At 41.3% G+C, this 25,775-nt stretch overlaps 1 protein-coding gene across 3 annotated transcripts in view; it reads left to right on the top strand.

Annotated features, from left to right (window-relative positions):
• Positions 1-25,775, top strand: part of SORCS1 (sortilin related VPS10 domain containing receptor 1) — a 257,123-nt gene that overhangs the window by 204,852 nt on the left and 26,496 nt on the right. For all 3 annotated transcript variants that reach the window (XM_059477096.1, XM_059477098.1, XM_059477097.1), the window contains exons 11-18: positions 1,983-2,085; positions 2,540-2,616; positions 3,773-3,864; positions 4,853-4,960; positions 5,936-6,053; positions 7,765-7,895; positions 16,200-16,313; positions 17,370-17,541. In XM_059477096.1, the coding sequence (XP_059333079.1) occupies positions 1,983-2,085; positions 2,540-2,616; positions 3,773-3,864; positions 4,853-4,960; positions 5,936-6,053; positions 7,765-7,895; positions 16,200-16,313; positions 17,370-17,541 (915 nt within the window). The remainder of the gene's footprint in view (positions 1-1,982; positions 2,086-2,539; positions 2,617-3,772; positions 3,865-4,852; positions 4,961-5,935; positions 6,054-7,764; positions 7,896-16,199; positions 16,314-17,369; positions 17,542-25,775) is intronic.

Consider the following 25,775-nt stretch of genomic DNA (forward strand, 5'->3'; position numbering starts at 1 on the left):
GAACACAAAACAATTGGAAAAATACCTGTTGATGAACTGTATAAGGACAGATTGAGAAGGTGTTCAGGGGAATGAGGAAGAGAATGCTAACACAGAGTCAGGATGTGGGGGGGCCATGGGCAGTAACTTCAGGTGTTTGGCTAAGAGTGGAAAAGTTGGCTTTCACACCATAGCCAGTTGGCACTACAGACTCTAAGCATTACTGCACTCCAACCAGTAAGAAGTCATGCCACTAAAAAGACTATCTGTCTGCTTAGACAGATGGCATGGCTTTTAATATTGGAGAGATATATTCCATTTCTATATGCTATATCTGTGAAATAAATAAATTTTATCTGTGAGATAAATTTGAAAGGAAGCCTCTGGTAGCACAAAGATTGAATCTTAACAAGGCCTCATCTGAGTTGGGAATGGGCTGAGTTGCCATTAGGTTCTGTCTTCAGAATGCTGAAGTGGGCTTGGAGTATGTTAGTTTTAAAAATACGTTTTCTATTTAGTCTTCTCACAACCTACCCAAATGTAAAAGGAAAGAGTTCATGCTCTTGCAGTGCTTTTCCACTTCCTGCATTCGTGTCAGCTCAATTTGTTTTCCAGTCCCTCCCGGCGCCCCGGGCTGCTCCCGCGGCTGCCCTCGCAAGGCTGTCACTTGGAGTTAGGCTGCTCAGTACATTCCACTTGGCAGCTTGTGCTCCCTGCTGCACACCCACGTCCCCCTTTCCTGTCTCACATAAGTGAGAGCTCCCATCTCTCCTCAGCACCCTCGTTTGCCTTTGCCAGAAGAGCCCTGCCTTTCTCCACAGGAGAATTGCCATTTCAGTCACGTTCACCTGCTTTGAGATGGGATGGATAAGTGGCCCTCCTCCAGTGACCTTTGGGACTAGGTCTCCTATAGAGGAGGTCTGCAGGGCTCTTGGGGTCACAGCTCTAGCCTTTAGGCAGCTGGTGTTATTCAGGAAAACCTGCCCCCTTTGAGCCTGAAGATTCCTCTGCACAGCCCCTCTTACACGGCTGGGCAAGCTGAAGAATGGGCTTTGCTCCAGTTCTGCTCCTGTGTGATGTCCACTCGGAATGGGTCAGTTTGCTTCAGGTTTTCTTGCCAGTATTTTTCCCTTGCTCCTCCCTTAGCCTGTTTCATGAAGGGCTCTTCATGAGGTTTTAAAGAAAAAAAAATTCTGGAAATAAAACCCGAGTGAAGAAAATAGCATTCAGAAATTTTCAGAAAATATCACATTACAGATTTGGAGGGAATTGTAATGGCAGCCTTGAAAATCTGCCCATCTGTCTTACTTTCTAGCTCAACTGATTTATTCTGTACCACTTGTGTCTTACCTGAGTACCCAGAACACAAAATCAATAGCAAGTAGGTAAGGTTTCCATGGATGTATTTGTATTGAAAACTTAAAGGTCACATCCAGATGGGCAATGAAGCTTTGCTTTAAACTTGAAATGAACACTTTCTAGTTGTGATACTTTTTTGTATTTATTGCAGTGCATTTCAGAGCAGTCATATGTCAAAAAGAGTTAAGAAATGGTATGAAATAAAGTTTTTTTCCTTGGCTAATTAGTGGCGATTCAGCACCACACCAGTAGGGTTAAATTGCTTCTTGTTTCATAGATAGCTTGGGCAGTGCTGCTCAGAGTCATTTCATATCTGCATCAATCTGCATGATTGCTTCTCACAGAGTAGGAGCCAGGAGCCTCAGGTAGTCCTTACCATCATCTGCCTGTGCAAGCCTGGTCCTCTCCTTTCAGGTACAGCCTCAAAGATGTGGTCCTTGGAAGGGGGTTTCAGCCTGGTTTCAGCCTGGTGCTTCAGATTCCCACTGGGAATGGGTTGTGTCAGAAAATGATGGCAAAGTGGCTGTGCCCATCTAAGGGATTAGGAGGAAATACAGAAAGACACTGTATGTTTCTAGGCCTGTAGAAACAGGAGCATGGATTTTTGTTTCTGCTTTTTACTTTTATTTCCCCTTTCTCCATAGCCCTATTGCTCCCTTCATCTTCACCTGAAGGTCTCAGACAACCCCTATACATCAGGAAACATCGCCAGCCGAGACACTGCCCCCAGTATTATTGTAGCTTCAGGTATGAAACATTTAAAAATTGCCTTGTTTGATGTGCAAACCTGGATAAATTCTGGAGTTTGTGGAGGGTGTTGGATGGTTCTGGGGTGCCACACCCCCAGTATTGGGAAAGGAGGCAAGCTGTCAAATGAAAATCCTTATGGGCCTTCAGCTTGTCATATGCTTTTTATGGAAACTGGCCTTCAAGACAGAGGAGATCATGTCTAGCCCTCTACTCCTGTGAGCATAAGATCAAATCAGGGTATTTCCTTTGCATGTAGAGGAGTTGTATATATTGGGTCTTTTATGTATTTTTTTCAAACTGAAACACCTTCCCTCTTCCCCCTTCCCTCTCATTTTCCTCCCAAACCCAGAAGTTCTACAACTGCAAAATAAATAAATACATTTACTCCCCTGATTTGCTTATTGTTCTGTTTCTGAGAGGGTTCCTTCACTAACCAGTGCTCATCTTACAGGTAATATAGGCACTGAGCTATCAGACAATGACATCAGCATGTTTGTTACTTCTGATGCTGGGAACACTTGGAGGCAGGTAAGTAGCACAGAATCACTGGTTTAAATACAAATCAGGAAATATCATAAAAGTAGATTCAATCTGTCACTTACTTTTTGTTTCATTTGGTTTGGGGTAGCTTTTTCTCAAAGGTACCAAGATGTTCAAAGAGAAAAACTGAATATGCTGTTAGACTTCATATAACAGAAAATTATTTTTATTATTCTGTTCAGAGTTTGACTTCACTTTAATCCCATAGAAAAGACAACAGAATAAATTATGAACAATAAGGGGAGAGAAAGTGTTACCTTTTACTGTTGTAAATCCCTCATCCCAACCAAACTATTTTTCTTTTTGTCCACGACTATACTTATCCAAAACTCAGCAGTTTCACTGGTCTATTTTTTCTCACTTCAGCTGAGACTCACTTCACCTAAGCTGAGTTGTCCAAAGTTTGTTGTCCATATAAGTGGATTATTTTGCAGAAAAAGTCAAAATTCAGAAAAAGGCAAAATTCAGTTTGCCTTGTTCAAAGCTACCTGCCTGTGGAAAGAGACTGGATGATGAAATTATATCCAGTTCCTAATATTTAGTGGAGTCTCACCTCCTCTAATGTGTTTATCTTCAGATCAGGAAATTCTGTTTACTCCTAGTTTCTGAATGGGATATCAAGTCATGGAGAGAAAGAGTAACTTTCTCAGACTAACAAATGCAGCTGTAGAGACTGTAGAGCAGATGTTTGCCGAAAGTTAATATAAAAAAGACACAGGGAGAGAAAATATTTTCCAATATTTGATAATCCAAGAATCTAATTATTTTGCAGTGTTTGACCAGCCTCATTTTTCTGCCTAAATCAATTATTTGAGATGGGGCCAGACATGTGCAAACACATGAAATTCTTCTTCAAACAAAAATTTGTCATTGAAAGGAGGGAAATTGTTGATCCTTGCAAAAAGATCATATTTCTAACTTTCTGTCAAGCAAGAGAAGAATGGATTTTCCATGGACCTGGAAAAAATACCCAAAAAATAAAAAAAACTGAGTCCAGGAAATATATCTATAATTTCCTCTACTTTATTATTTTCCTAGCATATAACTGTCCTGTGTCATGATCCTGCTTAAAGAACTGTGACATTTTCTTGATTCTTATGATAATAGGTTTGAATTAATACCTTTTTTTTTTTTCTTTTTTCAGATCTTTGAGGAAGAGCACAGTGTTCTGTACCTGGATCAAGGTGGAGTACTTGTTGCCATGAAACACACATCTCTGCCTATCAGACACCTCTGGTAATGACTCCATTTGTGCTAAATGGCTGCTGTCCCTCTTTCCATATGCCAGGAAGTAGGCACTTAGTATGCATCCAGTCTTCTGAAGCTCTAGAAAGTATTAGTTAAGATACTGGCAAACATTAGGTCAGATATAGCTAAGAAATCCTGGAAATTACAGTTTATATAATTTTGGCTTCGCCAGATCTGAGATATCATCACCACAACACTCCTGATTTAGCACATCTTGGCTTTTTGGATTTGTTTATTTATTACATATGTGTGTGTGTGTATTGTTTATGCTTTTGTCTCTCATTAAGTTACCAAAGTAGTCCTAATTTCAAAATTATTGATGAACTTGCCTTCTGTGTAGGCTAGCAGGCAGCACTCATGAACCAGAATTTTGTTGAATACATTCAGAGTTATGTAGCTGATAATGCAAAAGTGCAGTTAGCATTCATGAGTGAGGAGGCAGTGTATACCTTTGTGCTGTTCTGAACAATTTATTTCCACCACAGTCAATGTGATATCAAAATCTGAAGCACCCAGACCCAAGTCTTAAAAAATGATGAGTGGTTCTAAGCTTTCACTTACACTCCCCACAGGGAGGACTGCTGGTCTGAAGAAACTCATCCTCCCGAAAACTAACCTCAAAATGTTTTATACTGGGGACTCAAAAGCCAGATGTTCAAAATCTCTAGTTTATTTTTTTTTAAATCTTATGCTAGACTGCATTTTGCCGTTTGAGCATCAATCTTTAACATAAATTCTAGTTTCTACCACTTAAATATTGGCTGTGGGTTAGTGGTATGATGCCAGACAAGCTTGATCAATGCTCTGATTTATGATGCTTCCCCAAAAAACAGTTATTTAAAGGACAAAAAAAATCAGAATCCAATAAGAGAAGCTGTTTTCTGCTTCTCCATAGCAGCTGCAGTTTACTAGAGAATCCCTTTGAGTAAAATAGGAGAGTAAGGAAAGAAGACACTAATTCTGCTTTCTCCTCCAGGTTAAGTTTTGATGAAGGGAGATCTTGGAGCAAGTACAGTTTCACATCCCTCCCACTGTTTGTAGATGGAGTTTTAGGGGAGCCTGGAGAGGAAACCCTCATCATGACGTAAGTGAGCATGCCACAATGATGCTGTGCAGGTGAACCACGCGAGGTATTTTGGAACAGTGGCATTTCTGGTTGGGGACCAAACCAAGTACAATCTGCAGCCAAGAGTTTGCAGTCTTCTGTTGCTAAATCATCAGTTTATTTGTGATATGACTGAGGAATTAGCAACATGGTTCCTTGCAAGTTGCAAACACATTATCACTTAGCTTATCAGCATGAAACCTGACTCCTCAAATTGAATGTGATATAAAGCAGAGTTCCTGTTAACAGATTAATATTTGAAAGAAAAATTGTGAGGTGTTTTTTATAACTGTGTTTTTGCTGCTGCAGTCTTTTTTTAAAATGAGACACAGAGAAGTGAAGACATTCTTTTATAAAAATGAATGACAAAATGTTGCCTTGAGGCTGACTCATGAAAAATTATGTTTAGCTTCAATGTGGTATGCTGAGTTATGCATGATGCATAAATCTGGACTCAGTATGCCAGAAACTGTGATATTTTATCTGAAATCAGATTGTAAAAACAAGAAGTATTTCTGACTGACCTGTAATAAGCAGAATATGTGGCTTGGAAACTAACCTGAGCTAATAAAGATGTATGAAAAATGTTCCTTCAGGTTCTGATTTTAATTTGCATGCAAGGGATTCCCAAAGCTTAAAACTCAGATAAAACTCTTGAAGGTATTACTGTCTCCAGCCCCACATCAAGTCTTCTCTTGACTCTTCATGTTGAGTCATTTTGGAGGTTGTCATAAATGGGAGGGTCTTAGTGAACAGAATGAAAGCTCCATACAATTTTGCAGTTTCTAATAGGATTACAGAATTTAGCAGGCTAAGTTTCACCTTGTCTGTCCAGTGAAAATGAGTAGGACTCTCACTCTTAAAGCAATTGATCTCTGTTGGAAATTGTGGTGACTGTACCCCTGTAACTACCAGACTCCTTTTACTGTGTGTTCCTCCTGCTGCATTCTGCAGGGTGTTTGGACACTTCAGCCACCGCTCCGAGTGGCAGCTGGTGAAAGTTGACTACAAATCCATCTTTGATCGGAGATGTGAGGAAGAGGACTACAGGCCTTGGCAACTCCATAGCCAGGTGAGAAGTGAGGATGCTGGGATGTGACCTGAAGTAGCTAATGATCCTACAGTTCAAGTTCAGCACAATCCAGTATGCTTATAACAGTTTGGTGTCAGCTCATCCCTTACTGGGTGGGTCTGTTCTGCTGCATTGGTGTGTTGGTCTCACATTGAGATTCTGTGATCCCTGAAGGATGAACAGCTGCATTTTGGGTGTCATCCTGCACACAGACAATTACCTCAGGCTTATGCAGACTAGAACAATACAATAACAGCAGAAGACCTCACACTGAAGCCTGAGCTCCTTCACTCTTACATATCCCATCCAATTTTCCCATCCTTACCTCCTTTCTCTCCTTCGTCATCACTCTGTGTCCTCAGAGCCAGTGTCTTAACACCATTCTAGTTGTTTTGCATTTTTTTCTCCCATTTCTGGCCCTCTTAGCCTCATTTCTTGCTCACTTGATTTCATTCCTGTTCTGTGTCTCTCTGCTGTGAGTACTGGGCATTTTAATCCCCAGTTCATTGGCCCCCATGCCCTGTCCTCTGCATCCTGCATCACTCTCTGAACCATGGAATTCATGCCCAGCAAGGTGAGCTGCTCTGCACAGTGCCTGCACCTGCCTTGAGGCACCTTCCCAGCTCTGCCAAGACACAACAGCCTATGTTTCATCAGGTTAGAATAAAATATGGCCCAAATTCTGTGGTTACATAAACACCACAGGCTCCACTGAAGTATGGAGCAAAGCACACATTTATATCATCAAAGGTTGTCTTTCTGTATATATCTTGCTGGGCAAGAATTTATTAATGAATATGAAAGTAGCTTGACTCAGACTAGCTGCTCACACAAGGCACAACTCTACACTAAAAATACCAGCTATTACTTAGATCTTTAGATGCTGAAAATCAGTGCAGCATTGAATTTCAGGGAAGCACAGCATTTTGGACCAGTTGCTATTCAGGCCCTTCTGTTTCATGCCATCAAATCATCAAATCAAAGCTATGAAAAAATTTTCCACAACAGTTTTAACAGCATAAAAGGTAATAAGTGAGACTCCACTGTATTTTGTTCTTTGCTTTCTTGTGCTTGCATAAGCAAAAATACCAAGGATTTTGCAGTATTTTTTTGAGAATATTGGCTTTGGAGCTTGCAGAACTATTTTCAGAAAGGCTTCTGTGTACTCTTGCCTTTTGAATTCCTTTCCACTGAGATTGCAAGGCTGAGCCTTGTTCCCTAGATAAAAATATTAAGCAGGGTGCTGAAGATGGGAAGTTTTAGCATCTACATAACAAGTCAAACCCCCTAAAACCAAACTCATCCATGGGGAGTATTTACATAAACACACATTACAAGTTTCTACTGAATGAAAATATTCCCAGAGAGGTCAGACCAAAGAAATAAACCTTCTGTGTGCCTCAGATTGTAGAGGAATCAGACGATGTTTTCAGTTGCTGTGAAATGGGCCTGTATCAAATGTTTATGGGCTTTGGAACAAATTCAGAGCTGAGTAAGATATATAAGTAATCTCAGATAATTTCTTAGTGTGTGTTGGAAAAGTTGATTTAGTTTCAGTTAGAGCTCCAGTAGCTTTAATTAACTGCAGTGTACTGAGATGGCATTTGGCTCCCCATCCTCTTCCCTCGAGTAGCAAGCACAGGCTTGGAAACACCGGGTGACACAAATAGCCTGGTGGGCATCCAGGAAATGTTTCTGGCTTTTTTTCCAGGGAGAAGCCTGCATCATGGGAGCAAAAAGGATCTACAGGAAGCGCAAGTCAGAGAAGAAATGCATGCAAGGGAAATATGCTGGGGCCATGACCTCGGAGCCCTGCGTGTGCACAGAGGCAGACTTTGACTGGTGAGCACTGGGCAGGACTGGGTGCTCTCACACAGCACCATGGGGATCCCTAGAGAGGCTGTAGACTCACAGGGAGCAGAAATTAATAAATGTGCAGGTATTGAAATGGGCTGCTCCCTGATCATGCAGGTGTGGAAAAAGAAGGAAAGGTGGAATAGGGATCTGTAATCCCCTAAAGCTCCCACAAAATCAGTGCTGAGCATTTTCCAGGTCACATCTCTGTGCACTAAGGTGACAGGTCAATTTAGCACATCTAACCTTAGCAATGAACAAAGGTGGCTGACAGTAGTCTGAAGACATATAACAGCATTGTGTAAAAAAGAAATAAATACTTAACACATACACCCATATGTATATATGAGTAAAAGTAAATATATGCATATGCAAAGTATGCCTTCAGCTTCTAGAATCAGGTATCTAGGAAATAAATTCCTGGGCCATTTGTGGCATCTGGACCATCATGTTTGACAGTATGCAGCAGATATTGCCTTCATGATTTGAGTTAATCTCTTTCTGAAGCCTTTTCTTCTCTGATGTTTGCTATAGGAAATAGAGTCCATTGGTGAGTAATGCACGATGTGATAAAATCTTCAGCTGCTGGTTTCATAACAGTATTACTGCTGGCTCACAGCAATTTGCACAAAAAAGGCAGGGAACCACATTATTGAAATCTCTTTCTTACCTTTTTTCTCCAAGTCTGCAAGTTCCTTAGTATCTTGGATGAGAGAAATGTTGGCTGCTTGGCAGTGCTGATAAACTCCCTTTGTGCCTCACCCACCCAGATCTATGTCATGTTACTAATGAAACCCAGAATCTGCTGTGTGACTCCTGAAAAGATTCATCCCATCAATATTTTATATGGAAGTTTGTAGTGTTTCCCTTCTCACTCCTACATAAACACAGAATGTTTTTTCTGTATAAAATCACAGAATCACAGGAGGCTTTTATATTTTGTCAAAAAAAAGTCCATTCTCTTGCTACAAGCAATACAATTATGAGCACATTTTGGCACAGATTCTGTCAATATGGTTCCTTTTTTCGTCATATTCCATTTAGTTCTTTTCTAGGGAGGTCTGTGTGTAGTTCATACCTTCTGGTTTCAATCATTTAATATTTCTCTAGTAATGTAAAAAAGATAAGAGCCAAACCAAAAACCCCAAACCATCATTAAAATCAAGGAAATTCCCTGAAGATTTTGACCCTCTTTTAGGGCATGCAGTACAATGCTGAGCCAACCTCATGGCCTTATAAAATAGTTGATGCAATTGATTCACAGTCAGTCCATTAGTGTTTAAATCCCTGGCACTTGTAAGGGACGCACATACCTGAAACTTCTGATAAAAATATGCTTTCCTTCCAGCACTTCTCTCTGAGAATGAATATATTTATTTCATTAAAATTGACTTTGTGCCTTGCTACTATAAAACTTTGCTGCTAGGTACAGAACAAAAGTACCACAGTGACATTTGCTGGTGGAAATTTTTATTTCTTTAATGTTCACCTCAAGGAAACTTTCTCCAAAAGCTCTGCTGGGCTGTGGGAGAATGTCTAAGAGAAACTTGGATGGTTGGGCATGTACAACAGGCACTCACAGTTCACATGCATGAGCAAGACTCCTCAAATATGTTGGAAGAGGCAGAATTGATCTTTCTGATCAAGAAGGACATTTCTCCTTCTCATGGAATCAATTTTGGTTTAGACCAGACTGTCATGATCTCCTCCAGTTCTCACTGAACTCAAGTTATTCCTACAGTCCTCAGACTTGGATTTCTACTTCATCCATTTCAGCTTCCTTCCCTACTGCCTCTGATGAAAAAAGATTGAAATACTACTTGAAGCATCCAGTTCAGAAACATTTACCAAAAACAGTCATCAGGGGCATAATTTTACATAGGAATGACAGAGCAAGACAGAAAAGGAGACAAGAAAATGGTGAGAAAAAAAGCAATTCTGTCTGCTAAGAAAGGCAAAGCTGCTGGTGCACCACTGTAGCTTCCAGTGCCTGCCTTGTTGAACTCTGCACGAGGCTTCACTGCCAGTTCTCCCTGCAAAAGCTGGAGGGAGGTTTGGAGGAAGTCAGGGTATGAATTCTCACTGTGGAAGGGTGCCCTCTGTGGAGTTCTTTCCTTTTCAGGAAGAAAAAAAGCACTTTCATCATCCTCACTCATGACATTTCAGTACTTTTGAGTTATATTTTTTCCTTTTTTTTTTTTTTTTTGCTGGGCAGGGCTCTTAATTGAATGAGATTGAAAGGGACATGTATCCCCCAAAAAGGGAGAAGTTCCTCAGCTGCCCACACTTGATTTTTGAATCTTGAAATAATTTGGACAGCTTTTTATATTGTCAGTGTTTACAGAACCCATGTTTGTATACAGAGTTGAAGAAAATAACAGTCCCTGTCATTGTGCTGTCATTGCTGTTTAAACACTAAATTTATATGGAGAAAATTTTATTATCTCAGCTTGTCAGAGATTGGAGTAAAAATTGTCTCTCTCTGGTCAGGTGAAGTGAGAAAAAGTGTTATTCCTGTTAATCCTGCAAGTCCTTTTTTATCAGTTCAGGGGAAAAAATACCAGGTATAAAAGACAAAGTTTTTTTATGTTTTTTTTTTTTTTTTCTTGTAATGTCACAGAACTCCAGATTAATTTCAAATCTGTATGCAGCCCATTGGTGCTCCTTTCTCGGGGAAAAGGGCACATTTATTTATTGTTTTGTGCAGCGGCAAAACCGAGTGACATTAGAAGAGAATGTGGTTCCTCAAACCTTGGAACCGGGACTCCTCTGCCAGCAGAGAGCTTTTATTTATCTTTTATTTATCCTGGGCTGGGAGCCGGAGGGGCCGGGCCAGGCTGGGCCATCCCTGGCTCCCTGTGCAGGGAATGAGGCTCACCCGGGGCCATTCCTGGCTCTCTGTGCAGGGAATGGGGCTCAGCCAGGCCAGGCTCAGCCAGCCCTGGCTCTCTGTGCAGGGAATGGGGCTCACCCGGGGCCATTCCTGGCTCTCTGTGCAGGGAATGGGGCTCAGCCAGGCCAGGCTCAGCCAGCCCTGGCTCTCTGTGCAGGGAATGGGGCTCACCCGGGGCCATTCCTGGCTCTCTGTGCAGGGAATAGGGCTCAGCCAGGCCAGGCTCAGCTATCCCTGGCTCTCTGTGCAGGGAATGGGGCTCACCCGGGGCCATTCCTGGTTCTCTGTGCAGGGAATAAGGCTCAGCCAGGACAGGCTCAGCTATCCCTGGCTCCCTGTGCAGGAAATAGGGATCACCCAGGCCAGGCTGAGCCATTCCTGTCTCCCTGTGCAGGGAATGGGGCTCGGCTGGGCCAGGCTGAGCCATTCCTGGCTCCCTGTGCAGGGAATGAGGCTCAGCCAGGCCAGGCTGGGCCATTCTTGATTCTCAGTGTAGGGAATGGGGCTCAGGGGGAGCCATTCCTGGCTCTCCGTGCAGGGAATGAGGCTCGGCTGGGCCAGGCTCAGCTATCCCTGGCTCCCTGTGCAGGGAATGGGGATCACCCGGGCCAGGCTGAGCCATTCCTGGCTCCCTGTGCAGGGAATGGGGATCACCCAGGCCAGGCTGAGCCATTCCTGGCTCCCCGTGCAGGGAATGGGGCTCAGCCAGAGCCATTCCTGGCTCTCTGTGCAGGGAATGGGGCTCACCCGGGCCAGGCTGAGCCATTCCTGGCTCCCTGTGCAGGGAATGGGGCTCGCAGCCAGAGGGCAACAGCGCCTCAGGAATGGGGACCTCGATGCTCTGGCGCCCTCGGCAAGTCTGTCCTAGCAACAGCCTAGAAACGAGAATCTCCCTCTTCCATTAATTGATTTGGGTAAATGGATGGCACCGTTACTTGGGTGTTATTAAAGCATTAATTTACCCGGTTTCCTCACATCGTGTTCCTTCCTGCCTTCTGAGCATTATTGCAGCGATATCTCTTCAGCAGGAACACCTCCTGGACACAGATGGAAATCTTTGGTGCAGTTCATCCTTCAGCCACCTGTCTCTCAGGTCCTTTAATAGGAACTTCGAGTGGAGTGTCCCACTGTCACTCTGAACCTGCTGTCAGTAATACTGACTGCTTCTTCTGTCAGCATTCCCATACCTCACATGGGAAGTATGAGCCTGTTGATACTGGTGCTAGTGGTTTTGGATAGCCAGAGAGGCACAAAGGTGCCTTGGTACAACTGGGAATCAGGTCTGCTTATTTATTCACAGATTATGTCAGCAGGGATCTGGCTGGCTCTTTTTATATTCTCTGGCATGTAAATCTGGCTCTTTTTATATTCTCTGGCATGTAAATTAGAGCCCTGCCTTCTGGGGTGAGTTGCTATGCTAAAACATCATGGTCCTGCATCAGGAGAAAGTGTTCTGACAAACCCCAGGGAGGCAGGGGACAGACACTGAGTGGGGTTAGATTCTGCTGCTTTGTGTGTCACCATCCATCACTTCAGTTCATGCAGGTGCCAGCTCTGAAATACACCTAAATTTGCCCTCTTTGGTTATGGGCTTGGTTAGCTAACAAATAGTAATTTAGAATGAATTTTTAGTTCATTTTGAGTGCTTGTGGAAAATGCAGATTCACTATGCAAAATCTACAGTGCATCTCTGCATCTTTAAGGGCCTGGATACCTACTGGGCATGGATTTACTGGAAAGGTTCTGGGGATTTTAGGCTTCATATTAACATAAGCTGGTATAGCTTGACTCCAAATACTGCAATGCAATTATAATTTTACACCTTTGTAGATCCACAGTTCAGGCTGTAGCTGAATCCATCCTTCTCTGAATTAAATCCCATGTCAGGTCCTGTAGAACTGGGGAACAAGCACAGCTCCCCTTTAATACACATCTACACTTGAATCATGGTTAAATATCAGAAAATGGTATTAAGTGAATAAAAAGATAGTGAGACTTTTCCAGTGCTGTGGCCACAGTTATTTCTTCCCACCAGGGCTTTTGGAAACTGCAGGAAAAAAGGGTGACTCTTTTCAGAGATAGTTCAATTCCATCCCATTTAATGTCCAAAATGTTTGGAAATCTGAGTATGCAAAACCACAAGGAGCATTGTCAGCTTCTGGCATAGCTGACCTTAAGGTGAAGCTGTTAATCTTAAGGAATTTCTATGATTACATGCTAAGTCATATATTGATTTTTAGAAGCTATAAACATGGAAATCACTGAGCTGAATTAACTCATTATTTCTATTTCTATATCTTAGAGGAGTAGGATTTTAATAATTCCATGTGAATTAACGGTTCTACCAAACAGTATGTTTGTCAGGTCTCTTTTCAAATTACAAACTTCCTTAGGGGATTTGTTTTCTTTGATTATTACCTATGGTGAAAATAACATTAGATAAAGGAATTTATTGTGAGCATTGAGCAGAGATGCAAAATGTCTGAAATGAATTTGTATCTAATTACAGAAAAGAACTTGCAGTTCTACTTTACTAAGACAAATAGGATTCCAGTTTAAACCAGTAAGAGGGTAAAACCATAATCAATGAGAGCCACAAGACAGGCTGCTTCCTACTGATAAAGCAATCCCTGATGGCAAACGCTCCACTCCTTTTTAGGAGATACATTATCTGTGTCACCCGAGTTCCTTTCAGGCAGGCACAAAATATCATCAATATATGCAAATTCCAATTCCCAGCTCCCAGGCAATGACTCAGGGAGCTGATTGCAGCTGAGGCTGATGCCTTCCCCATCTCCAGACTTTGCTGTACTGGCTCGTGCTATGGACATCCAATTGATGGTAATGCTTCTTGATTGCTACAAAGCCTGTTGTGCCAAATTGTAGGCAGCAATTTGTTGTCAGCATCAGTGTTGTGTGTGCACCAGCCTGTAGCCAAGGAATTCATTAGATTCCAAGACTGCGGAGGTGAACGGGTGGCTGCTGCATCTGTGGAGGGATATGGAGCAGCAATTCATGTCATTTGCTGGGATGATATTTTTGTAGGGCCTTAATGAGCCAGATGATTTGCAAGCCTGAAAACAACACTGTGAAACTTCTGTGCTTATAGCTATTTCTGTTGTGGAAAATCCTGGGATTTCTTTCTCTTGACTTTGAGAAATATGATCCACGTACAGTCTAAAATAGTTAAGTCCAGCTTGGCTTGCCCAGATTTACAGGTAGGAATAGGAACCAAAATAGTGCCTTGAATCGAGACACATGCATAGTAAGAAAGCCCAGACTGCTGCATCAAATTGGATTGTGAGTACTGATCCCCTCTGAGGCAGATTTCACTGTATTAGTTTGTTTTGTTTTCACCTGATTACAGAACACTGAGTGTACAGTGTTACAGCTTTTTAATTAGAGTCACACACGATAACTTAGGAGTACAGTGCTGCAGAGTATTTACAAATGAATTACAAAAATGCAGGAGTCCCATTTGTATGTAAATATTTGTTTTCTCCAAGCAAATCAGAATGGTGTTATTCTTCATTACAAAGTGTATTCTGCAGCTATAGTGTTCTTATTCCAACAAGGATGATTATAGAAGCACATGGCAGTGGAGAATTGGCTGGCTGATGCTTCCAAAGCAATTAAGCAGCACTGAGTTGGAACCATCTGAGTAAACAGATTGATGAAAATTCAGTCAAAAAAATGAGGAAAAGACCGTTTAGGTCATCTACTTTATTGCTGTGTCCTAAAGTATGTTCTCAGTTACTTGTTGTAGATATCCCAAGCACCACAGCTGCCAAAATGTTCCTTTGCAATTGTCATGCAGTCCAGTGCATGTTTAGGGGTTTTCTTAAGTGATAAGCAGCATTCTTGATAACCACTACAAAAAACTTACCAAAGATAAATCAAAACATTGTCTCCATTTTTCTTCTTTGTCTTATATCTTAGACCAGTAACAAGCTTCTTAACATTGTTTACTGGTCACTCACTACATTTTATTTTTAAGTCATCGTGCCTTTTCAAGACACTTGAACAAAGTCTTCATTAAGTTAAACACTCTCCTTGTTGTTAATATTTTTCTATAAATATCTCTTTTGTTGATGGTCTGATAGGTCTCACTTGGCCATGGACTGATGGCTGTTTTGTGGCAACTTTGGGAGAAGCTGGAGTAGGGGCTCCACTAACTCTGATCAGGTTGTTGGGGATTCTTCCATCTCCTGTTTTTTCTCTCTACTTCTTTACATACATATACAAAGATGAGCCCTTAATCACATAATCTAACACTGCCCTACTCCTCTTCTCTTGGAAAATCAGGCTACTTGATACCAAGGCATTAAAGATAATAAGTAAAAAATACTTTGCAGAAAAGTGCCATTTTAAGATCAAGGATTGCGTTGCAACTGGAATATTGGAATGGATTTGATGGACTCTGAATAGCAGTTCTCAGAAACAACATCCCATTACTGCTCCATTATGAACTATGGAGAAGGCTTAGTAAAAGGAATAAGAATGATTATCCAACCAAGCAGTCCTCATTACTCAACAGCTGGAAAGTAAACCCACATGTGAATGGAATACTGATTAAAGAGGTTTTCTGTTAGCTGGATTTTTTTTCCCTGCAATAACATTTTTTATAGAGTCTTTGTTTATTTGGAATCAAGAACAATTTGAAATGTTTTTAGTGAAACCAAAGCAAATTTAGTCATAGCTAAGCTCAAATTGTGACAAAAGATTAAAGTTTGACTCGTTGTTTCTAACGTGTGATTTTTGGTAGCATTTCCTTGTCCAAACAAAAAGAGAATTGAAGATCATAGAATTCTTTCCCATTACCAAAGATGCTGTTAATGTCTTCAGGCGAGAGCTCTCTCAGGGCTGTAAATTTTCTTCTGCATCCTGTGTGGTATCATTTCCAAATGCAGTTAGCTTTTTAGCCCTTCACTTTTCTAAGACATGACTAAGACAGTGGTGATTTGACTTAGTTTGGATTTCTGGGGTTTTTTGGGGTTTTATGTGTGTGGTTTTTTTTTTTTGGGGGGGGGGATGTGTTTGTTTGTTGCGGGTTTGTTTGTTGGGAGTTTGTTTGTCTGGTTTGGTTTTGGTTTTTTATATTTGAGCCTGGATTTGATCCTGATACTGTTAGTCTGTGGAGAGAGAACAATTGATGCAATACTTTGAAATTACCTGCTCTGGTTCTTCTTTTTTATACTGGGATTTATGCAAGATACACACCCCAGTTAAAAAAACTGAAGTGGAATGAAGAGGCTGTTCTGTCAGTGAAAATAAAATCAGAAATCCTAGTAAACAGACAGAGGAAAATCAAAACTTGTATTAACAGTGGAGAGCATGAGGTAATACCATGTTTGTTCTTTTGGGGCTTTATGTGATGGTTTCTTTTAATGTCACAACAGTGATTATGGATATGAACGCCACAGCAATGGACAGTGTTTACCAGCATTTTGGTATAACCCATCCTCCCTGTCTAAAGACTGCAGCCTTGGACAGAGTTACCTCAACAGCACTGGGTAAGTGGTTCACCAGGCTTCACTTAGCTAGAGCACCCATATGAATTTAACCAATGACAACTACAGATTACACCTACTGTGGATGTGTCAGAGCTGGCTGAAGCCCTTGGGACGCTTCCATCACCACCTTTGTTGGGTTGCACATCTGTCACTCCAGATCTCCATCACGTATGGCCCAGGCTTTTCTCTGGAAGATGAAGCCTTAAAAAAAAAAAAAATTGGGGGGAAACTGTAAGGTCAAATCATCGGTCTTTTGGCTGAAGCAGTTTCTTAGAATATAGGGTTTTTTGTGAGAACTGACTATCAGACCAAACAGCTATGTTTGCAAGCCACAGACTTAATTCAAAGATGTACATTTCACCTAAATCAAAATTGATTTCTACTCTTGAAAATTTCCCCTCTGTTTTTGGGGTACCTGTTCCTGATTCCCCAACTTCTGGAACTCTGGCTGGGCCCTCCCAGGGGGCTCCCCTGTTGGGGGAGACCCTCCTGGAGTGGTCTTGTGCCAGGAAAGAGAGATGCACTGGATGTTTTTGGTCTTTGGGTTCTTGTTTATTATTATCTAGAGTTTTTCACACTGTCCACACAAGGCTCAGCAAACTGGAAAAGCACCACAAAAATGGTTAAGAATCTTTTGCTACAAGGTTTTTTAAAGCTAAGCTATCCAATTAAGAACTGACACCTTATTTTCCCTTTTAACCCAATAACTGATCCCCAAAAACCCACAATGCAGGCTTTTCCACCCAATAACAAAATGCCACCCAAACCCATGAAGAAGGAGGAAGAAGAAGCATGAAGAAGAAGCCCAGGATGATACTCTGTGCCTTCCATCTTGCTTCCATCCACAACATACTAAAAATCCCAAAACCTAAATTTCCCACCTAAGTGATACACCTACACAATCTATTTCAGACTAGTGGATTCTAGTCTATCTTGAAGTGTAGGAAACTTTCTCCATGAATGAGGGTCAAACTCAGTGCTCCCCTGGGGGTCAGGGCACCGCAGAGCAGACAGGGAAACATTCCCTGTGTTCCCACACTCCGTCTCCCTTGGCAGGTACAGGAAGGTTGTTTCCAACAACTGCACGGACGGGGTGCGCGAGCGCTACACGGCCAAGCCCCAGCAGTGCCCGGGCAAACCTCCGCAGGGGCTGCGCATCCTCACGGCCGACGGACGCCTCACGGCCCAGCAGGGCCACAACGTCACCTTCCTGGTGCAGCTGGAGGAGGTAGGATCCGTGGGACATTCACCCCGCGTGTGTCTGAGTGGGAATCACGCCAGGAGAAGCTTGCAAAGAGGGTGGTATGAAAAATTTGCAAGACAGGGCGGTATGAGATCAGTCACATCCAGGATGTAGCTGGGTGTAGCTGTCTCCATGCGCTGCTCCAAAATGTATGGAGATGAAAGGGCTGTCATTGTGGTGCCCAGGGTAATGTCTGGGAGAAGTTGATAAAAACTGGGAATGGGTTTAATTTGGGAATTTCACAGGAGAGCTGAAGACCGCAGGTTTGAATTCTGATCCCCCATCCTTAATTGTGTTTTTTGCTTCCTGCTGGTTTTTGAAAGTGAATTTACATATTTGTTTTCCACTGGCTTTAAACCAAAGATGACAAATAGTACATGTGCAGCTAGGTCCCCATCACACAAATCGATACATATGGTTTAGGCATTTATGGGTGATATCTCAAGATGTCCTCAGCAGGTTTAACTCTGAAATTCGTTGCTATTGTGAAGCTGATTTGGACTCTGATCTGTGTTTTTTTATTTTATCTGTAACTTAACTTGCTATTTCATTGTTCTGCTACCTCCATTCCTGAATCCATAGAAAAAAAGTATTTAAATCTTTTCACCTCTTTCTTCTTTTCAGCACTTCTCTATCTGTGTTTAATTGCAGGTGCACAAGCAGGAACATTCACAAAGAAGTTTTCTCTTTTTCTCTAATCTAATTTGATTTCTTTAAACTTCTATCCCTTTTCCTCTCTTACTGGCCAATAAATCCTAAAAAAAGTATGCTTTATCACCAATGGACAATGTACATCCCTTTATAGTTTAGAGTATTCAAGGGACGATGTACATCCCTTTTTAGTTTAGAGTATAAGTTTGAGTATTCAAGGAAATTACTTCTCACCCTCTCCATAGTAAATGTCATCTCTGAGGAAAGAATTTTTTTTTACATCTCTGTTATTGATGCTTTCCCCAGCAAACTGGTGTCCTGATTTGTAAGAGCAGTACCATATGATACATCATATCTAACCCAAAGCAGTTTTTGACCTGAATGTTTATTTTCTCCAAAATATGGTCACTTTTTTTCAGTACTGACAGTCATACAGCATTGCTACTGTGGTGCTGTAATAGCAGTGTGAACATATAATTTCATCTGGTTAAGTTATTGATTTCTGCATTAAAAGATGAAAAGGTCCAAAACAAGAGTCAGTCTCCAGGCTTTAAAAAAAGAAGAGCAAAAAAAGTGCACTTTCCATCACCCTTCTCTTCTGAGCAAAGTTTTAAAACAGACTGGGAGAAGGAGATGGATAATCTATATAGTCAGTCACAAAACTATCAAAGAATCATGCCAAGAGTCAGGGGGAGAGACAATCACCCACAGTGGGGGAGACTCAGGACAATGTCCTGATCTTTCTTCTGTGAGTGCTTCATCTCACATACCATGTAAGAGAGCCCTGACCACTCTCTCATACAGGGAGCTGCTGTGCATTGTTCTCTCTCTTTTGTTCATTCTGACATTTTTCTGGCACCTTTGCTTCAGTGTGCACCAGAGTCTGGAAGGAACACCTTCTCCAGTATGAGATGGTGCCTCTCTCATGCTGGGTGTCAAGGAGTACAGAACAGATGTTTTGATGAGTGAGTGAGTCAGTTCTGAGGAGATCTAAAGGGAGCTCTTCTTCCAGTGTATCTGATAAGGAAGAGGTTAGGAATTGCTCTGAGGGCTGAAGCAGTATTGATCAGCCCCCAGCCTTTCAAATTACTCTCCCTGTTAGATGAATCTTGACCTCCTGCTCCAAGATTTGTCAACTTAAAGAGCAACCAACAAAACCTTTGGGCAAATTTTACCCAGTCTGGCAATGACTTTGTGTGGGTGTTGCAATGAAAGAAATATTCAACAAACAGGAATATTTTCCCAGTTATGTGCAAGCACAACTGGGAAAAGTTATGCAAGTTGAAGCATAGGGGAATAAAATGTAGTTGAAGCAGCAGAACTGTGTGTAGACTAAACGATTTACCAATTTAACTGTTTCAGTGACAAAAAATGCACCACTTACTAGGAAAGTTAACCAACCCATCAAAAGAACAAGTATCCTTTTATAAAATGGATATTGATTTCACAGAATAATTGAGGTTGAAAGGGATCTCTGGAGATTGTTTAATCCAACCCTGCTTCTCAAAGGGAAGTTCCTTTCCCTTGCATACAAGGCAGAAGTATCAAAAGACAAGAATTTGCCTATTTCTATTTAGTTCTGCCCTGCACAGGTATATGGCACAGTACAATTCAGGATGATCAGTATCCAAAAAATCTGTGCCACTCCATTTTTACTGAGGAGAAGGCATCAGAAAAGTTAAAAAGGGCTGGATATGTCACGTTGCACATCTTTTTCTGCAACAGAATGTGAAATAAGTGTTTCCTATTCAACCCTTGCCCCCTGGAATGGTGGACAGTATTTTAGAGTGCTACACCCTGGTGAGGACTCCTCCTTTAGTGTGAGTGACAGCTGATATCTTTCAGGGTATGAAAAAGCAATGGCCTTTCCTTTTGCATCTTACCATCTCTTGTATCCCTCTGAGATGGTTTGTTTGAAGCCTTCAAATCTGCAGAACTGTTTCATACACTGCAGCCTCCTTGCTCTCTTTTTTCATGTCCATGTTCCACTTGATCTGCAGGAAAAGGAAAAAAAAGAAAGAGTAGCTGATGAGCCAAGGTACAAGAGTTTGTTTGAGATTTGTACTCCTGTTATCTTTCTAGGGCTTTCTGCTCCATCTAGGAATCCACCTGGGTTTGAAAAGAGGAACAAACTGCAAAAGCAGGTTCACCGGAGGCCCTGAAAATTCACTGTGTCTCTGTGGTGGAGCAGATTGCTAAGAGGGCAGGGAGAGACAAATGGCAACAGTAAAAATCTTATGTTTTCACTCTGGTGTGGGATTCAGGGACAGGAACCACAGCACAGTGGTTCCTTGTAGAGCCTGGTTGTGCCTGTGGTGATGCTGAGAGCCACAACTGTGCATTCTGACAAAAACACAATGTGAGCAAAAGATGCCTCAAGAGAAGCAAGGACAAGGCGTTCAGAAGTGTTCTGCTATTGAAGAAGACACAAAAGAAAATCATCACTGAAATCTGTGCAAGTGGAGGGAGGGCAGGAACCAAACCCAGGAGCACACTGAGCATTGCTGATTTCTGAGAGCTGGGATTCTGGCCCAGTTTCTCTAATTCTGACTCACATGACATTTTCCTGTGAAGCATTTATATCTGGCAGCATATAAATAACATTAAAAGCAAATCCAACCAACAGGTCATATTTAAATCATCTGAAGATGATTTAAAGAATTCTTTCAAAAGTGATCTAAGTCACCTGTCACCTTTTAGAATGACTAAATTGCTTGCAAGGTCACCTTGCCCCTAATATTTATTGGCCCCAAGTTATTTGTCCAATTAATCTGGGTATAATTATCATGGTTTTTTTAGTGGGTGACAATAGAGAGGAATCATCAATATTGCCTTTATGGACTATCATGTGTTGCATTTTATGAAGTATTTTGGAAGTGTTTAATAAGCAAGGCATCATACTTAAGCTGGGAATTTTGCTCTTAAATTTCCATGAGATAAGCAGAATACCAGCAGCATTTTTGTCATTGCGTGACAGCACATGAGACAATTAGCAATGCTTAAATGCAAATTTTTCATTGCCTAAACAAGCTGCCAGTTTTCCCTGGCCTGGGCTACATGCAGAGGCTCAGGGCTGGTACCTCTCACGCTGCAGTATTCAACAAGAGTTGTTTATCAGCCTAAAAACCTGAATCCTTGCTTTGTTTTTGGACAGCAACAAAAGAAATCTAAAATGCAAAGTTACAAAGGCACTTTTCCTACTTAAGTTGTTCAACCCAACGTCCTTGACATGTTCTGCTTCTCTGTTGTAGAAAACAGAGGGATTTTATAAGGTGTGTGTTGTTTCTGTGTGCCTTCCTGATCACATGCTGACGTAGGTCTCTTGCCTGTCACAACCACAATTGTTATTTGTGTGTTGGAGTTATTTGTATCAACATCAGACACTTGTGCTGCTGTACTGCTTCAGCAGAGACCCTGAAAGCTGCAGCCTCCAGAGCAATGCTGCTCAGCACAATGCCTTTCAAACGTGTTTCATCCCATTGCTCACACATCTTTGCTGAGGAAATGGAGGGTAAAGGCATTCAGGGCAGGAAGGTTCAGGGCTTTGACTGTTTCATTACAGATAATTCACAGAGAAACTGCCTCCTCTAATTTATTTTTTTATCTTGATAAAATGACAGCCAAAAATCTTTGACATTCCAGGTCTGCCTCAGTTCTCACTTTGCAAAGTCCCTCCACTGGGAGTAGATTTTGGCTTGCTTTTAACTGCTTGCTGCTGCTGTGTGATGTTTGGATTAGACTAATGTGTGGGGAAAGCTAATTTGTTCCTACACATCAGGCCACAGGCTACAGTTCAGGCAATCTGAACTCATTCCTGAACCACACTCTTAGCTCCTTCTGCATGACCTTGAGCAAGAAACTTAAACTTTCTGATGTTTTATTCCCTTCTGCCTCATACCCCCCATGCCTTGCATTTTTGTAGTGATTGCTCATGAATCCAGAGGACTCTCTCTTACCATGTGAACATACAAATGAAGTTTTGAATTTCCTAAAGGCTGCCATGGCTCTCTGTAATGACAATGTTGATACATGGCTGTACAAGGCACACTGTGTCTTGGGTACATTTAATGAGCTTGGGGATCCTGCTGGGGGCACAGTGCCATTAACATTTCCCACCTCAGCACTCTTGTTAGGTGCAATTCAGTATTCAACTCAGCTGAAGTTTCTGGAGATGAGCTTAGCATTAGGATTGTTTTGATTGTTGATGTACTGAAATTAAAGATGCAAAGCTAGTAGTAATTAAAAGCACAGTCTGTATTTTTTTTAATGATATCCCACTGTGTTCCCTCTTTCGATATCACAAGTTTGTTAGCAATGATTACAGAAATATGAAACCTTCATCCTAACTTTCAATGCACATGCTGAATCACGGCTGTTTATCTTACTAGCAGCACTACACTCCTGTAATAACACACAAATAACACAGAATGTACCCTCCCCTGTACCACTGTCATCTGAATTATAATTGCATTTTCTGATGAGGACAGGCTGGTTGGGAGAAATCAGAGCCTTTCATGCATTTTTAAATTCATTGTTGAAATTCCATGAAAATGTATGAAAGTGGACCTTGCCTTCCTAATGACACACAGCACTAAAGTCTTGTAATGCACTTCCAGTCACACAAGTTGAATTATTCTGCATAATCCTGAGAGGCTGTTATTGATTCCTGTGGGGCACAGAAGATCTAGTACTGTAAAAAGAGCTCACAGCTGAGTTGAGCTGCCACAACTGGCAGTCATGGTGAATGATGTGATCAGTACAATTCACTATTTGGTATTGAAAAAGTATATGTGAAAAGTATCAAGCTATTTGCCCTGTAAAAGGCACCTTTCCATTCAGTTTCTGATTAAAAAAATTAAAGCCATCTCTCTGAAAGCAGGGATTTGCACAGGAAAGCATTTTTTTAAGTTCTTGATCAAATTGGATCTGAGTATCTGGTAAAAATTAAGAATATACTTTAAACAGATCTAGATTAAATGTATGCCATGTGTAGATATTCAGTTCCAGTAAAAATATCCTCGATGAATGATTTCTATTGGTAACAGGAAAATGCCAAAGAGGGAAAGGGGTTAATCTAAAAAAAGCACAATGAATTAATCCATGAAAACCCTCCAACAGCAGCTATATCTGTTTCTTGCAAAGGATAATTAAATCTATTGTCAACATCTCCAGGGAAGACACAGAAGTCAGTGCATAATTAAAGACTTAAAAATTAAATCTGAAACATGGGAACCAAAATTATAAATCTTGAGCTGTGTTTATTCCATTTTTAATATTTAGATACAAATACTCAAAGTCAATAAGGAAAATGCACTATTACAACTTTCAGGGCAAGATTACAGGGATGTGTTTGAGATAATCCTGCTAGGTGGATCTCACATTTCACATCCACCAAAATATTGAGAGATGCATAAAAGTAATCAAAATATAAAAATATTACTGCAAACTTAATGGGATGTTTCTTGATATACCCTGAGGCAGGAAGCTTCCCAGAGCTTTTTGGTAATGTCCAGGTCTTGTGTGCACTCAAGATGCAGGAAAAAGGTGCACTTGGCTTAGGAGGCAGGACTAGGAAGGAGGGAGAGAGGAATATTTTGTATATGCTTGAAAAAAACCTGAACATTTAATGAGAAAATACCTTAGAAAATAGTAAATTTCTGATTTAAATTTTAGTAACTAATGTTGTCTAGGTAGGTAAAGGGTTTAATATGGGGCCTTGGCAAACTTGTTTTTAGTTTTGAGGGCTTCTTTTCAGGCTAAAAGTTCTTAAGGCTCAGCATATGTTTAAGCCTTTGGCTGCACAAAAGCCTTTATCAAGATTGCAGAGAAAGGGTTAATCTAAAGAAGACACAATTAATTAATCCATGAAAACACTCCAGCAGCAGCAGTGTCTGTCTCCTGCAAGTAATGCAGGGAGTTCTGCATCTGCCTAATTTGGGCTAAAAGCTTCAGAAAAATCCTATTGTGGAGTATTGAACTTGACAAAATAAAAAGGAGAAGCTGGGAAAAGCAACAGGAGGGGGGTTTGCAAGATGTATGGATTGACATCAAATTGTTGCAGAACAAAACTTCTCTTGGTAAAATAACCTCTTGCAAATGGCTCTGGAGAGATGCTGGAGACAAGAGATAGTGACAGCTGGGTTGGTTTAAATCAGGTGTGGGCTGTGTGGGAAATGTTTGGATTTAGGCTCATCTGCTTTCTCTTCCTGTCTTACTCTGCATGTGCTCTTACCTGGCACAGATAAAATATTAGAACAAGGCAAAACACAGTCTCTTTGTTTTCCTGACTTTACTCTCCCACTTCCTAAGCTAGATTTGTCAGATTTCCAAAATGTGCCATTTTCAGAGGAGTGTTGCAGCCTGGATCTTACTGAGTGGAAAATATGTTCCCAGTTCAAAGGGTTTTAAAACAGGAAAGGCCAAGACAAATAAAAAAAGACTGGGGGAGCAGCAGCTGAACTCTTCTCTAATTAGATTTTCAGTTGTTTCTGTCAGCATCTTCTCTACCTAGAAATTGAAATCTAAATCTTACATGCCTTAGAAATGGCTCCTTTCCCTGGCTACACCTGTAGGCAGCATGAGTTTCATGGCTATGGACAAAATGAAGGCAAGAGAAGAAAAAGGTTCATTAGAACACAAATTTTGACAGTTGCAGAAATGAGACTATTATGTCACCCTTTTCATCTTCTGCTGCTACCTCAGATATGTGGAGGAATATTCCTGACCTGACCTGAAACAAACTTCAGCTTGAATGTCCTCAGAGCTGGTAAATCCATCAGGGTCACTATGGTGGCGCAGTTTTAACCATGTGAAAAGCTTTTCAAAGACATGTTCAAAGACATCATCTCCTTTTGAGTAAGAAAAGACAACTAAAACCCTAATAATGATGGACCTGGAGGAACTGGGAGATCATCAAAGGGCACTTCAGAGACCTCTGTATTTGGTCTGAGTCCTGCACTGGACTTGAGATAAGAATAGTCTTCCTCTGAAAGATGTTCAGAGGTCATGTGTGTTCACTTCTGGCTGTGGAAGCAAATCCCATTTGGTGGCTTCTGTTGGCTCAGTCAAACAGACACGAGTGCCCAAAGCACTGCATCATGTTTGAATCTGCACGTCTTTCTAATAACTCAACAAAAGACAGAACTCTGTTCTTCAGACCATTTCCCCTGCCACAACTTCAGTTTGGGATTCTCCACAACAGAGCAACACAGTTATTTTTGTCTCATCTATTTGGAAGCAACAGAGCTTCCAGCAGGGTGCCAGGGCAGTGTAAAAACAACTTTAGTCTATTAAAAGAAAGCATCTGGGAAAATTTGTTGCTCTTGCCACCATCAGGTATAGCTCTGCTCTTTTTGCTTTCCATTCAGGCAAGCCTCCACTATTTCTGCCTTCACAACAAGTTATAAAAAGACTGAGGGAACATGAGGAATATAAAAGTTCTGTTACAATTTCCTCTTATAGTCACATACATTCACATCTCTTTCTGGTGTGGATACCCGCCTGATGCCATCCATTCACTCAGGTACCTTTCATCCCAGAATGGAAATTGGGCATCCAGAGGACTGTCT

Source organism: Ammospiza nelsoni, chromosome 8 (genome assembly GCF_027579445.1).
Source record: "Ammospiza nelsoni isolate bAmmNel1 chromosome 8, bAmmNel1.pri, whole genome shotgun sequence".
Lineage (NCBI taxonomy): Eukaryota > Metazoa > Chordata > Aves > Passeriformes > Passerellidae > Ammospiza > Ammospiza nelsoni.